The following is a 15,745-nucleotide window of genomic DNA, read 5'->3' as shown; positions in this document are numbered from 1 at the left end:
AAGCCACAACTATTTCGACTCTCGACCATCCCGCATCGGGCGTTTCGCCTTTTACGTATAAGCCTCATGCCCTCCGTACACGAGGTGCACCGGCGTATTGCAGCATAATGTTGCTAGTCCGCCGCTGGTAGTTGTAGATTTAAACGGCGAGTCGCTTTATAAACGCACGCCATTTCTCAATACTGCGAAATGCGGCCGCATTTGCGTTACGGTTCAGTCTAGCACTGGTGCTCGATTGGACCGTAATGACAATATTGAACCGTAACCACAACCGTATACTAACATTCTCGACAAGATTTTTAGTACGGAAGGCTGTACTCAACTCGAATTAATCATTTTACTGCCTGTTGTATACCTATGGACCTCAATACTTCTCTCAGAGCCCAAACATTCATTCAATGAATGATTAACTAACCTCGTCGTTAACTAATTAACGAACATTCTGGTTACCTGCCTGATGACAGCTTTCAATTGAGACTGAACTGAATTCAGCAACTAAGTCTTGCGAAAATTCGCAAGGTGCAAGACGTTTCACGAGGAGAATAGGGATTTCCGCTTAACTCATTTGCCACATTTTTACTGTAACTGCGCCTCGAGTTGTCGATATTCGTCCTCGCCTTGCGATCTGCTAAGCCTCCTGGCTTAGCTCAAATAGTAGAGCGACCACCCCATAAAAGCATTGGTTCCGGTTTCGACCCGCCGGCCAGGACGAAGTTATTTTCAACAGCAAAGCTTTCTAAATAAGAAACCCGCATGGGTTTCCTCTCTGGGCTCGTGCCACTCTCGGGCGGATGACAATTTTCGCCTATGACCTTGATAAGCTATTTCTGACGATCTGCCTTATTCCCAGTTTGTGGGCCTATAACAAATACGCGAGTCGACTATCAACATTTGACTCGGCTATTTCTCAACGTGCCAAACAGCTTCCTAGTTAACTATACTTTGTGAAGTGGTGACATGAGAAATCGGCTACTTATGACTGCCTAAGCGCAACAGAAGAAGATAAAGGTATACCTACCAGGTATACAAACTCGTTTTGTGTATACAAACATCTCGAAACCGAGTTGATTGCGGCCTGTCTATATGCGCATCAACTTCCACGACGTATCTATACACGCCCTATACACGCACAGGCGTTTTCGTATTTACCCCGAACGAGAATGCGACCAGCGCGCAGAGAATCTCCTCGGCCGCCGGAGAAGAGGAACGTCTTAGTCGTTAAGCTGTACCGTGGGCTTCTTTTCCTTTCGTTCGATCCGTAACGATTATTGAGGGACAAAGCTAGCTGGCCATTTAGAGCAATCAAGTCGTTACAAAGTTTCCGCATACATAGACGACCCCGCCAAAGGCGGTTAGCAAACCGATGTACACAGCAGGACAGCACCGATGCGTACCTGTTCGAAGGCGAGGATGCAGGAGGACAGAGGCGGCAACTCGTTGGCGAAGATGTAGTGAACAGGAAACACGGTGACACAGCCCAGGAACAGCGCGAACAGGCTGCCGAAAACGGCGTCCACGGGACCTGACAGAGAGCGTGCCAAAACGCAAAATTTAAACGTGAACGTCAGTCACCATGAATAGCATGCCAGGCAGTCAGCCAAGGTAACATCTCCAGCTTATTAAAATCGATCTACGCGACGAATGAAACAATAAAGATTAGAATTATCTATTTGATTTCCGCAGGCGAGGTACGGAAATATATATATATAGCGGATGTCGCTATAGTCAAGGGGTGACGTTAAGTGTACTTGGAAAGTGCATTATATAATACACTTTCCAAGCACGCTCAACGTCACCCCTTGACTATAGCGACATCCGCGTCGGCAGTCTCGATTCACTGTGAGGTGAATGCAAGGTGCTGCTTACGCCCCGTAAGCAGCACGCAAGGGCTCTCAAGATTGGAGAATGGGTGTTGCAACGAAAACCCTGCTCGCCTCTCTATTCAGCCGCAGTGTTGAACAATATGCTGAAGGACGGAAGTTGGCAGGAGGTATACCGCCTCGCCCCAGGAGCTCACCGCTTTTGCCGAGCGCTCGACAGCTAGCCCAGAGCTGCAGCGATGGATGCAGGAGGAATAGAATGGCGAGGTTGATGGCAATGAGATGGCCGAAGACACCCACGATGCCGGTAGAGTTGACCACGATGGTCGACATGTCGTCGTGTAGCCTGCGCGAGATTGTGGGATTGGCGATCACAAGTTCAAGGTGAAGCAGACATTGACAAGTCTCGAGAGTTTATTAACCTTGCAACCCCACCGTCATGTCCCAGCGCGCGTAAGACGGCTTGCCTTTATTATGCTTAAAGATCATACGCTTAAGCAGACAGCTACATACGGAATTATATCCGACGTATTTTAGGCGCGCTACCGGTGCTGCCTTTTGGCTCTGTGCATTATTCGTATGCTCGCCATAATGACTTGTAACTTCACGGCAAACAGCCTCGATTACAGCGTGGGCACTACGGGACGTGAAAGAAGGATGCCGCGACATCTAATACACGTTGGAAATACGTCCTATGTGGGGCTATGCAGTTGAGGTGAGTGCGCGCCAAGCGCGCGTACATGCAGGTAGCGCGCCAAGGACATTCTCCCGTTAAGGAAAAAAAAAACAGCAACAACTTTAAATTCTAGATCTACCGTACACCCGGCATCACCCGCTTCGACCTCGCAAATTGAAGGAAATGTGTGGGACTCTCAGAGATGACACTTGTTTCATATAGAAGTTGAACCTTCAGTCTTCAGCAGTCAATACGCATGACCTTTGAAGATAAGCCATTTTTCTCTGAGTGCATTTTGGTTTTCCCGCCCTTTATCATTTCACGCAGCAACGTGTGTATCGTGCGAGTGGTTTTCGGTTGGAGGCGCTTATCTTTCCGTAGGCAACTTGAACCACCGAGCACAAGATATCTTATCCTGCCGCCCTCACGGCGCTATGTATCAGATTAAGAAGGCCCTTAAACTCGCGTATCACGGTGGTGTAGTTTATCAGTTCACTCAGCCTAAAGGGGGGAAAAATGTTTGAGGTCTTTTCCGCATTTCTGCATACATTGCCGACTACAGCTTTAGGTCTGGTGCTACAGATCAGCAGTTGGGGTCTGCATACAATCATCACTTGCATTACAGCATACGCTCGACTGTGTAACGCGACTTTTGAGTCCCTTCTGAGGGAGCCTGAATTCGCAGCTCAAGACTTTAGAAGCAGCGTATCGCCAGCGAATAAGTCGGGTAACGTATGCGCAGCGATGCTCATCTAATCAGAGCAGAGTTCTGTAAATAAAACGGGCTAAATGAACATATATATATATATATATATATATATATATATATATATATATATATATATATATATATATATATATATATATATATATATATATATGAACTCGCTGCTGCGACTCGAGATAAGCCTGGGCGTGAGGGAAGTGCTCGCTCTACAGAATACATTGACTTTAGCCTGTCTTCTCAACAGTGTTTGGCGAACTAACTTGAGACATTTGTAACCATTTCCCAACGATATATTGAAACAGTGCATTTTGTGATCACCAGGCACTTCTAGCGCGGCTGCTCGAGTTTATATTTTAAAATTCTTTAACCAAATGTTTCCATTTCTTCCTTGTTTTGAGCGAGCAGCCGACATCAGACGCCAACCTTCCAGAAATATTTATACACAAAATTAGGCACGCAAGAGCATGACATAAGCGATTACTTGTACTGAACTAGCGGGCGAGGCTGCGCTAGCCCACAAACTTAAAAAAAGAAACACTTGCCTTTGAGGATCGTAAAAGTAGGACGTGATCAGTATGACGGTGACGAGGAACAGAAAAGCCACGAAGATGTTGAACACTGTCCGGATGTGTTCGTTGGCCATAATTTCCCTGGAGAAAGACGACAGGAACAGTTTTAGAACGACGTGCTGCCACGTTCAGCGAGGAGAAATACTTGGGGTTTGTGCAAGAGAATCGTGACAGCACGTGGACTGCAGTCCTACCGATCCTTTGCAAAACTTCAAAGGTACAGCTTCCTCATGCACATCACGCAAACCATACCACCACTGAGGTATAGGGGCCATGCTGGAGTAAAAAAAAATTCGGTGCAGCGCGGCGTATTCCAGCGCGTGGTTCTTTCCTTGGATGCGCCTACCACTTCATAATTCGTGAGCGTTGACTGGTATCCTGCGGTGACAACGAATGCACCTGCCTTGGAGGCTGGTGCCTACGCTACGTCGTTGAACAAAATTTGAGCCTACCTCAGCAGTGCGGCGAAGTTGACCTTGAGGTTTTACAAACGTCCGCAGGGTCCTCATTACCACATTTTCAACAAGGGTTTATAAGAGAGTTTAGGGTATGTAGCAAAAGCGAACGACCCTGCAGTACTCAACGCAAAGAAACTTGGGAGAGGGAGAGATGTACTAACAGAGCTCCAAGTAGTGCGAACCTACCAAACTATTGACTGATTGCTTGACTGATTGATGGGTTTAACATCCCTAAGAACACTGGGGCTATGAGCGACACTCTTGCGGAAGAGGGCTCTGGATCGATTTCGTCCACCTGTGGTTCTTTAACTAGCGAAACTACGTGTTCGAGTATTAGTTCCTCATTATAAAGCGGGGCTGAACGCTAGCGCCTCCATAGAAAACAAAGAAGTAGCAAGCCGTACTGTTTTTTTTTTTGCACGTTTAGGCTCGGCTGTCAGTTATCAGTATTAATATAGAAGAGAACATGCGCATCATTGAAACGAGCATCAGTGACGCGCTGCCGACGACGATAGGCGAGCACCGGCATTGAAGCCGTTGTACTTGGCGCTTGAAATAAAAAAGAAAGACAGAATTATATATAATTGTTCTGAAATCTAATTAGTGGTATACTAATAGCGATTTTTGAGGCCGAATCGAATATCGAATAATTTTCGAATATTTTTCGAATACTGAATAATCGCCATCACAATTACTGTAAAACGACGTTCACATCCCAGTATTCTTACAATCAGCAAGTTTGTGTCATTACGTAGTGCGTTATGAAGCACTGCTTATTGAAAGCACAAATGGAGCACTAGGAGCAAACATGATTCTTCGCATGCACAGGGCTCTGCAAAGAGTGCGAATGTCCGTTGCACAGCCTGCAAAGTATGGCTACATAGGTGACGCAGCCTGCTCCACTACGCTATTTCTCACGTTTCATGCCCTTGCTATGCCCGCGGAGTTGAAAGCTTACCGCACTTCTGCTCCAATTCTCTGTTTATTTGGTCGCAGTTGACATTTTGAGATATTCGTAAAAGCTAATATTTTTCCGAACACTTATCGAATACGTAGTGTTCGATTCGAAGACCGAATTGAATAGGACGTTATTCGAAAGTTTCAATTATTCGCACACCCCTAAATCTAATTGACAATGTCCTTATGCTACATTAGGCGTGCTGACTCAATGATAAATTAAATTTCCGAAGACACACACACACACACACACACACACACACACACACACACACACACACACACACACACATAAATATATATATATATATATATATATATATATATATATATATATATATATATATATATATATATACATATGAGAGAGAGAGAGAGAGCACGAAACTCACACAATACGACTCTCCCGAATGGCGAAGAACTTCTCTGGAAGGTCCTGTCCAGGTGAGCTGGTGAGGAAACACGGTAAAATTTGTTAAATTTTTCGAAGCACTTCTGATAAGTTTGTACAGATGCCACAGAGGGAGAAACCAGTAGATTGGGCGAGAAAACACATCTGCGACATAACGACTTGCTGAAAATGTTTCAGTTTAGTAGTTGCGGGCAACCAACGGAAACACTGCTACGTCAATAGCGAGGCTAAACGCGTTTAGCACTAGCGGGTTCCTTACACGATATGTTTGACCAAATCTAACTTGAAAAGGGCGGTGCTTTGGCCCGCATTTCGAAGGGCATAAGGAGCTTCGTTCATACCTTGGAAGAGACGAATTTACTTCCGCACCCCCATCAGACCCTTCCAACGGCAGTAAATCAAACTAAATGGTATACCTATAGGTTAGTCTTTCGAACTCGACACCTCAGTACATTGTACAATGTATTGGCATTACGTTCAATACAGCAACTGTGGCCAGGAATTGGAACGGCCAACTTGTGCTCAGCGCTATTGCTGAGTACCATTGTCCCAGAAACGTAAGTGCTCCTTTCGCGTACACATTTCCTACAGCGGTGTTTTCCCTGTTTTGTGTTCACTGAGGCATTCTGACCTCACTCAACAACTATGTCTGCGATCCTGGGCACTGTATCACTTGCCTTGCCAAAATTTAGTGCGTCGATCCAAGCTCTCCTCTTAGTTTCAGCATGTTCTAATCAGGATGTTATTGTATTATTTTTGCACGAAGAAAACCAATAAAGCGAAGAAAAACAGTGAAACAGCAGACATCATCAACGCCCAACGAATTGAGCACACTACCCAAATAGAAGAAGACAGCGCTCAATTTTTCCGCCAATTTTACAGCGAAGCTGTTTATGGCTAGCCTATTCGTGCGTCCGTCCGTCTGTCGGTCGCCTGTAGGCCGAAATCCTCCGGCGCGACACCATGCGCATGCGCGAAAAAAGAGGCGCGCGGTTAGCCAGTTGGATTAGCTGCACCAGTAGTGACGTCGTTGCTCTCCGTCGCAGCCGAGCGCGCGCGCGCAGCAGTTTCTCTCCGGCTCGAAAATGGGTAGGCCACGTGTCAGTGTAGGCCACGAGTACGTATGACTCCTAAGGAGTCATACGTACTCCTTAGGAGCAGGCAGCTTTCAATCAGCAACGCCGCGAGCCGAACCGGGAATGAGCTCGTCTACGCCGTGCCAATGCTGCAACCTGGGCACAAGAACAGGCTCGTGCAGCCGAGCGCAAGCAGCTACTGCGTACCGAGGATCCAACACCCTACCAAGCCGTCGTTTAATTGACCATCGGGATTAATGCAGCGATAAACATTGGGACCGCACGTTTCAGCTTCGCTGGTTAACTATCTGTACGGAGTGCTTGAGTGGCGATTTTTTCAACACTGTTTCAAGCACAAGGATTGAAGATGAACGAAGTAGCCCAGATCAAAATGTTAGCGGGATAGTTTCGTGGGTTGGAGGACAATCGCACACCTCTTCTTGCGAAGCTGGGATTCGGTAGTGTGGCTGCCATTCACCCGGTTGTTGCGGTCAGTCTCCTTGTGGGCCAGTGTGTCCAGCACTGCGCTCAGGTTGTCCAGCTCAACGTTGACGCTCCGGCGCAGCCTCTGCGAAAGAAGCATCGCTTTTTAACAAGTCGTTTAGTGTGGCACAGATAAACCTACACGCCGCTACTCAATTTGAATGCTATTCTTACTGGGTTGCAACTGCATTTTATATACCTTTCTGACGGTGCGGAATGAACTATCTTCCATAGCAGCGTGAACCGAAAGGAAGAGTAAACGTGTAACCATGATAGCACTATAAAGCAAGTACTGCACAGCTATATGCGCCGGCCCCAAACCACCTGCCCTGTGAAATGAATTCGTTCGGGCCTTTCCCTTATGCCTTCTCTCTAGTTGATAAACAACTGGTCGCGTACACACGAACGCATTACCGCAACACTACTGCACCTTCAATGAACATATCATGACTGCTGGACAACGCTGGTTAATGAATTATACAGGAAGGTACAACAGGGATCAGGAAAATGCACACACAGTATAAAGCTGTACCATACATCCCACCTTGGCGAGACACATTCCGATTTAAAATGTATCCCACTGTCCCAACAGCTAAGTGGTTTGTCCCGCTTCAGTGCCGAGCCAGGCGCCAAGCTGGAGTGGCTCAATACGTCGCTACTAAATGCTAGAGCGAAACAGGCGATGTCACTCTGCTAAATCGCCAACGCGAGGTGTAAGCAAGATATAACATGGCAAGCTTGCCGTAGACTTCGATATTACTGTCGAAAGGCGCCAGGACGGTTTACAGTCGACGACGAAAGTTCAATGTCCGCTCAACAGTTGGCGGTCATGCCGACTTCCAAGGCAGCTTTAACATAGGATCTTTGGACTTTTCTCTTTGGGTTTTTGGACCACTGTGCTTCCGATGGCACGGTGATCCTCGAGGGCAGACTCCGAAGCTTGCCGCACTCTCGAGCTGGGGAAATTAACGTTATAATTCTTCGTGCATGTGCAACCATCGCGCTTTCGATATGCTATTTGAGCCACCAAGTTCACTTCTCCAAACATCGAATCAGCTCCGGCAGTGTTGCGTAAAAGAGAAAAATAAACTAGGCACTTCAATTCAAATTAGGATTCAGTGACCACGCGATATGCACGTCGATAACTGTCGGCCTCCTTTTCACATTTCTTCCTTTATCTACTACCTTCCTACTTCATGGTCCGGAAGATCATGGTCACTACAACAGAATCATGTGTAAAAGCTTACGCCGCGAGAAAAATGTTAGTTAAGCAAGAATGATGGCTGCATACCAAGCAACATTTCACAAAGTCATACTCGAAAGCCTCCCGTGCCACTGAGCCTTTATCGTAGGTGGCGTAACCTCATTGGTGGTTGTCATGGAGCAAGTTGCGGACAGGCTTCGTGAGCAACGTCAACTTTGGCGTCCAGTTGACAGGCCACTCGAATGCGCATGCAAAGTGGACATAGCAATTCACGGCCTCACCATATGCAGCACGGTGTTGATAGCGTGCGGATAAATTCTATAATGCGGCCGTTATCAGCAGTCAAGATTGGTTAAGTCGCAGTTTTACTCAACCTTCCCTACACACACACGCACACGATAATCACCCGCTGGCGCGGAACCACCCATCGAATAGATTCAACAACTAAAGAAACGGTAACTGACGCACGCACGAACAGCAGACATTAGCTACGTTATACTTCTATTTTAGCACATCGAAAAACGTATTGGTTTTACAGCTAAGCAGTAGCGATATGGTGTTTATGGAGTTATTGGTGCATGAAGCGCCGACATTACCGGCAATACACCAAACATTGAGGGAAAAAAATTAATAAAGGGTAGGTCGGCGTTCATTTGTGTCGCAAGTAATTAACCCCTTCGAGCAAGTTGCGCACTTCGCGAGCGCGAAGTTTCACTGCGACTTTTACCTCGATGCTGGTCTTGAGGCTCAGAAGCTGCTCGGCGCACCCGCTGGGCTCCATACCGGTCAGCAGCAGGATACGGGCAGAGTGCAGCCTGCAGAATAAACAGCGCACGCTCGGGGTCAGGTGTCGCAGTTCAGCAATTGCGAACGATTTAGTTTTCAGGAGAGCGATAGAATGTTTCTAGATCCAACGGTGACGGAAATAAAAAACAACAACAACATGGAGCTGCGGAAGTGTGCGGTACGATTGTGCAAATGTGTCGCAAGCATTTATATACCTGCGATAATAAGCGTGGAAAGGTAACCTTATACTGGAAGCTGAAGCCAGACGCTAACTTGCTCAATTGCTATTCCGCAAGATAAATTTTAAGAAGAACATTTAGTCAGCAGACTTCGTGGCGAGAACAATAATACCATTACGCCTGATTTCAGGAAAGAATGCGGTCTGCGCAAGCAGGTACAATATTGATAAGAGTGCAGTAAATGAAGAAACAGTGCAGTCCACGCGCTAAATTTCGAAACGGTGCCCGTGATTGGAAACAGTTCCACGGAGTCTGAAATCCTGAACTACAGACACTGCACGGCAGCTGCGCCTGCGAGGGCTTACAACCCGGAAGCGAGCGCTCACAAATTCGTTGGTACCCGTCGCGGCACAATGTTATACGTTTGCTTGTTTCCACTTCGATTATAAACGAACAGCTGCGCTCTAGTGGACTGCGTTTTCGTTCTCCCATTTCCACTGGAGACAAGAGGCAAACAAGACAGCCGCATCGAAAAAAACATGACTGCTTCCCCATCTATAAAAGACGCTCTAAATGCATACGATTTCCTGGGTCACCTCGCAACCTAGCTTGCCAAGGCACTTTAGAAGGAATGTCGAAGAACGTCTTGCGAAGCTTTCGTGGGCATATGAAAATATTTCCTGGGAATGCTTCAGAAAACATGGCACTCAATGTGGGAACTTCCACCTATGGGGGCAATCATCGTGCAGTGTTGCAAGCGGAGAGAGTGGTTAACGCTGAGTGGTTTTATCAAGGGAAATCGCGAGGGGAGGTGAGGAGGAGAATAGCGCATTCGCGATGCCAATCGCCTGTCACCCCTTATCATATCAGCTACACTGCTGCATATACCGGCACACTAAGCCGCGTGAGGAGACCGACATCCACTGCCTTCGTTTACCGGTGCGTTCAGACTGGAGACGCTTCGGACAAGATCGCTTTCTTTGATCCCCGGGTCGCAGCTCCCTCAGTTAATTTCTACAGCTCAACCACTCCGTTAAGGCCTTGACGTTTCCGTTTGGCATTCTACTCGGCGCGGTTTTCTAGGGGGTTTGCCGATCTCAACGCTACTTCCCATGTGAAAAGACGATCGATCAAAGTTGCATTTTTATTATCTCCAAGATCGAACGCAGCGTTTTTCGGAGGGTGTTAAACTGATTAGATAGCAGATGATTTTCAGAGACGCAGACTATTTTCAGAGACAGATTCTCAGACCGTGGCCCCACGCGTCGCAGGCTTGCAAAGCGACGCGGGCACTACGTTTCATGAAATCGACTGGCCTCAGTGACCGATTATAGGCGTGAAGTTATGGAAAACCACTCGCATTCACACAGATAGTACCTTTTCTCTCATTTTCTTCCCTTAAACCCCTTCCCATGTGTAAGGTAGCAAACCGTATGTACGTCTGGTTGACCACCCTACCTTTCCTTCCTTCTTTTCCTCCTCCTACTTCCCACGCATACATTTTCGCTTACAGCTAGTTGCAATGCCGCACACTTGATTGATAGATCGAAAGAACAGGTTGGAGGCAGTCTGACTCCGGCTGCTCCGTTTCACTTGTGCGGGCTCGCAGCTAAAATAGGGCACAGCCTAGCAAGTTATGCGCACTTACAGAGCGATCAAACCCCGAAAACATAACAGGTAACCAAGGTAATTATAACCGACACTTCAACTTATTCTGGAAAAAAAAAGAAAATGTATGACATGGCTCGTCAGGTCAGAAAGAAGAGTGTGTGTGTGTGTATATATATATATATCATAGAAGCCATCAAAGACATCAAGGACAACACATGGGAAATTACTTGCCCTTACTAATTGAATTAAAGAAATGATAGATTCATGGAAATGAAAGTGGATGAAAAATAAACTTGCCGCAGGTGTGGTTTACGCGTGCGATGCTCTACCAATTGAGCTACCGCGGCGCCGTTCTCCCAACCACTTTCCGGGGTATTTATGTGTTACTACTAGAACTAACGTGGGAGTGTTAATCCCCTTTCTTCTAATTCATATATGTTATTTTTTGCCCGAGGCTTGCGCACTGTAGTAAAGTGAAAGTTCTCTAAATGATCCTTGAAATTATAGCATTAAAATAAACAAGAGATCTAATTACACAAGCGCATAACTGCGCATGCACAACGCGTTTGACGAACTTAAATAAAAAAAGGAACAGATTCAACTTCAGTCGACATATACATAGTACGTAGCATTCATGATTTGATGTCCCATGAATGTACTTTGCCCCTGTGGGACTCGAACGTTTCCACCATGTGTCGTTTGCGTTCGTTGTCTCCGGACATACAGATGCACCTACCGCCTGGGTTACCACGACGTGAACAGACCATGCCGTACCGAGTGTGGCTGGACGTAACATTTACAAACTCTTACGCCTTCCTTACTGAAATGGCCAACACCCCCACGTGTGACACATGCAGCTGTGATGAGACGCTCGCACGCATTATGTCTGTCTGCCCGCGCTATAGTGCCGACAGACAAGTGATGTTCAAAGTGCTGGACCAATTGGATAATCGTCCACCATAAGAACCAAAAGCTCCAAGCCAGTGCCGCCAAAGAACATCCGCACAGAAGGCCTTATTCGCGCTACTAAGATTCCTGCGTTATAACGGGCCTTCACGATAGACTTTAATAACGCCGCCCCCTACAGCTCTATAGTGCATGTACGCGGTTTGTGTGTGCTCCATCTCTCTCTCCCCTCCCGTTCTCCTAATCACCTGCAACTGTTATCTTAATCACAACTGTTATGCAGTGAACGGTTAATGCTTTTGCGACGTGTTGCGAGGTGCTGCGGAGTGCAGGGCATGGTGCTTGATGTTTTGTGATACCCAGTGAGCCAAGTTCGCGTGAACTGATACCACCACCTGTACCGCAAAGTATCGGCCCACATTGTTAGGCTTCACTATATCCGGGATAGGTCCACAGAAAAGGCTAGACACAAATACCCGATACGGAAGAGTAGGAGTGATTCGCCAAGAAAAACATTGTCCTAAAGAAAGCAAAAAAAAAAACGAAAAGGAAGAAAGAAAAAAGAGAAATGTCCGGATACCACACGCAGTCAAACAAAACTCTAGACAAGCGTGACCAGACAACTAGGGCGCTAAGCTTCATTTTGGTGCATCGATGACGTGGTGAGGGAAGCGCCCGCCAAGAGCCGTAATCACCACGTCGAAATAAAATGGCTCGGTTTGCGTGGCGCCGAGCGGGAGATGTCGGAGGACGTCAACAGCTGAAGTTGCTTGTGCACGTGGTTCTCTGCGCTCCTCTAGCTATACCAATTTGATTCCCAGCGAAAGATTGAGAAACTTTTTCTTGCTGCAAGAACTACGAGAACGATTTTTCGCGCGATTTGAAAACTGGTGGATTACCTCGTCAGTAGCTACAAACAATTGTCAGTAGCCACGTAACAGTGTTAATATAATAATCGATATATATATATATATATATATATATATATATATAATTAGCAAGAAAATTAGAACATAACCTATTTCCTGACCTCCACCGTTCCCAATAACCACTGTTCTTTTTAAACATCTTTATCTTGAGCGCTGTGCTTTCCGGAATTTTCGGCAATCTCCGAAAAAAAAAACACCCGGTATGGCTGTAATAAGTGTTTCCCGTTAATTTATTTATTCATACACTTTCTTTTATCACCCTCCCTTTCTCCCTTTTATTTTGTTCCCCTTCCCTTCTGCCCCAACGTTGAGTTGCAAGCTAGAACACAGTAGATTACTAGATTACCCCAACCTCCCAGCTTTTCTGTTACAATAAATCCCTCTCTCGCCCTTCGGAGCTTCGTTTGAATCATATTGGTAGCACCAACTTTCATCTTCCGCAATGGTGCTTAACAGAAATGTGGAGGTCACTCCTAGCCCTTCACAAAAGCTCAGCAGCAGTTGTTCATCTGGTTTATTTCTGCGCGTGTTCGGGACAATTTCTGCATTAATTCAGTTCCCTAAATGTTTGCGCAATATATGGTGGCACGAATTCCTGTTGAATTTCAGCTCTTATGATATCATGCCCACAGCAACATGGCGAATCTTATGCAGCGACCGCCTCACACGTTACACATTTGCAGCGGTAATATGTGGCGTCGGCGGGCAGGCAGCCGACTCTGGGATTACATTGAAACGAATCTCTGCCCTTCCAGAATCTTTGGTGCCATTCAAACACACGGCTTTTGAATAATGAATCGTCACCATATGCTTGCTGAGTCATGTTCCATGTCCAATTTTTCTCTAGCCTAAGTCAGAACTAAATTTTAACACAATGCTAGCAAGTTGTATCCGCCACTTCAATCATGTAACGTCCAAATAAAGGTGTCAAGTAACCGAACACTGCTTAACACAGCCTGCTAAACACCGCTATGCCGCCTAGCGAGTATGTAAGCCCTTCCAAAGCTTGTCTGCTCTGACCCATTAACACCAATTCCTGAAGCTTTAGTATCATAGCAAAATGCTTTAATTCGGCGCTGGAATTTTTCCTACAAAGAGTATATCTTCACAGAAACTGTTGTTCATTAGTCTAAGGCAAAATTATATCTCTGATAGCCATATCTACAGGCCGCGGTAGATAAAGGTTTTATTTCTTTCAAGAATATCTGCGGCTTGCGCACGTACGTATATGTACGCGGTGCATGAGCCGGCACTGCTGGGGCTGCCTTTGTTGCACAGATGTGTATGCTTGCCTGTGTTTTCAGCGCATATTTGTATATGCGGTGAAATACATATTCATATTTGATTTTGATTTGATTTTGAATATTTGATTTGTATTTGAAATACATATTCAAATACATATTCATATTCATATATATTCATATGAAATATACATATTTGTATATCTTGCTATTACTGCGGTTAGTTATATCAGTGGCTCGTGTGATTAGGAAAATGTCCCGCTGGTGCAATCGGTCCAGCACAGATATACTTAGACTACAGTTCACGTTTCCGCTCGGACTGAGCCCCATTGCAGCATGATATCCACCCGTAAAATACTTCACCATTAGAGGTGCACCTTTGGCCTACAGTTGGAATCCTCGTTGTCGAGTGCAATTCTTTTTTCACGGTATGACTGCTTTTCTGTGGCTACTGCTTAGACTATAGATGCAGCTAGCATTTTTATCCCTTCACTAAGCGGCGACATTTGCGACATCTCCCAATAGTACGTTCACATTCGGAGAGGGTGAACTATAGAATACATTCACTTTTTCGAGAGGTTTGACAAAGTTTCCGTGCTGATACTATTTCTCTGTCAAGGGTCAACAAAATACGTTCTAGATATTGAAGTAAGTTTACATACCCCATGCACTCGCCGGTCCACATCTCAGAACAAGTGTACAAAAGTCAGTAAACACTTCAACACGCAGCCGTCGTCTCAAAAAAGGGCTCACGGCCCTCTGATACGCGGCGAACGCATAGCCTATCTCGCGGTGCTATTTTCGCGTGCACCGTCTACAAGCTCAAGAGAGTTTACACGTATATATCATTAATACTGTATTTCCGTGATACGTGGGTAAACTCTCGAGATGCATCCATGCATGCTCAGCCGGTTATCATCCTGGACGAGGGCTGTAGAAGAAAAAGAAAGGCTTGTGTCTGATAACCCCCTTGTACGTCGAGTTGACCGAGTTTGTAAGTCGTGTTGGAAGACGTGTTGTGTTGTTAAAATATGGCTCAAACACCGAGCGCCCTTTGTCACCTACGAACAAGTGAAATCTCGGTTTTGTTTTAACAGCGAAGCTGTTCAAGCTTGAGTTCCAGCCGTGCCCAGCGACCGCTCAAAGCTCTTTCATACTTAGGCCAATCCCGAAGATAGTGCAATGCCGGGCCGACCCGCGGCGGAGGTGAAGCAGGCGTTAAGCGCCCCCATACGTGGGCCGATCCCGAAGATAGTGCAATACCGGGCCGACCCAGGGGGGAGATACAGTTGGCCATTAAGGGGCCCACATTCACAGCTTCGCTGGTCATCCTTGTTCACGGAGTGGAAGGGCACTGAATTTATTTTTCCAATTACTTTACACTGTTGCGCACATCGTTACAGACTGCACCAGCTGACCACATCTCAAGGGCAACGTGCCGGCTATACCCTTATCAACCATTACTCATTTCGGAGTGCGTGGCTGCAGCAGTTCAAGAGGCCACACGATTAGTCAAAGTGTCAGCTCATTGCGTTATTCTAAGCAGATTTTCATACAGTTACTAGAGGGGACAGGGGCGCTAATGTCTACGGGAGCGGCAAGCGGGGCAGTTCAGCCAGTTTGAGAATGATGGATAGTACATGGATTTGCCTTAACTTCGTCCTGCTGGCTTTAAATGGCTTCGCGACTTTGCAAAGTGATATTTTTTAAG

The 15,745-nt window shown here is 46.2% G+C and overlaps 1 protein-coding gene across 2 annotated transcripts in view; it reads right to left on the bottom strand.

The window, feature by feature from the left end:
• The window catches only part of LOC135899374 (sterol O-acyltransferase 1), a 68,665-nt gene that overhangs the window by 27,688 nt on the left and 25,232 nt on the right, over positions 1–15,745 (bottom strand). For both annotated transcript variants that reach the window (XM_065428634.1, XM_065428633.2), the window contains exons 2-7: positions 9,110–9,197; positions 7,130–7,263; positions 5,600–5,656; positions 3,766–3,873; positions 2,018–2,166; positions 1,395–1,522 (exon numbers count right to left, since the gene is read on the bottom strand). In XM_065428634.1, coding sequence (XP_065284706.1) covers positions 1,395–1,522; positions 2,018–2,166; positions 3,766–3,873; positions 5,600–5,656; positions 7,130–7,263; positions 9,110–9,163 — 630 coding nt within the window. In that variant the 5' untranslated portion in view covers positions 9,164–9,197. The remainder of the gene's footprint in view (positions 1–1,394; positions 1,523–2,017; positions 2,167–3,765; positions 3,874–5,599; positions 5,657–7,129; positions 7,264–9,109; positions 9,198–15,745) is intronic.

This window comes from Dermacentor albipictus, chromosome 1, assembly GCF_038994185.2.
Source record: "Dermacentor albipictus isolate Rhodes 1998 colony chromosome 1, USDA_Dalb.pri_finalv2, whole genome shotgun sequence".
In the NCBI taxonomy this organism is placed as follows: Eukaryota; Metazoa; Arthropoda; class Arachnida; order Ixodida; family Ixodidae; genus Dermacentor; species Dermacentor albipictus.
Note: the sequence above shows the minus strand (reverse complement) of the source record. Positions and strands in the feature narration are given on the sequence as shown.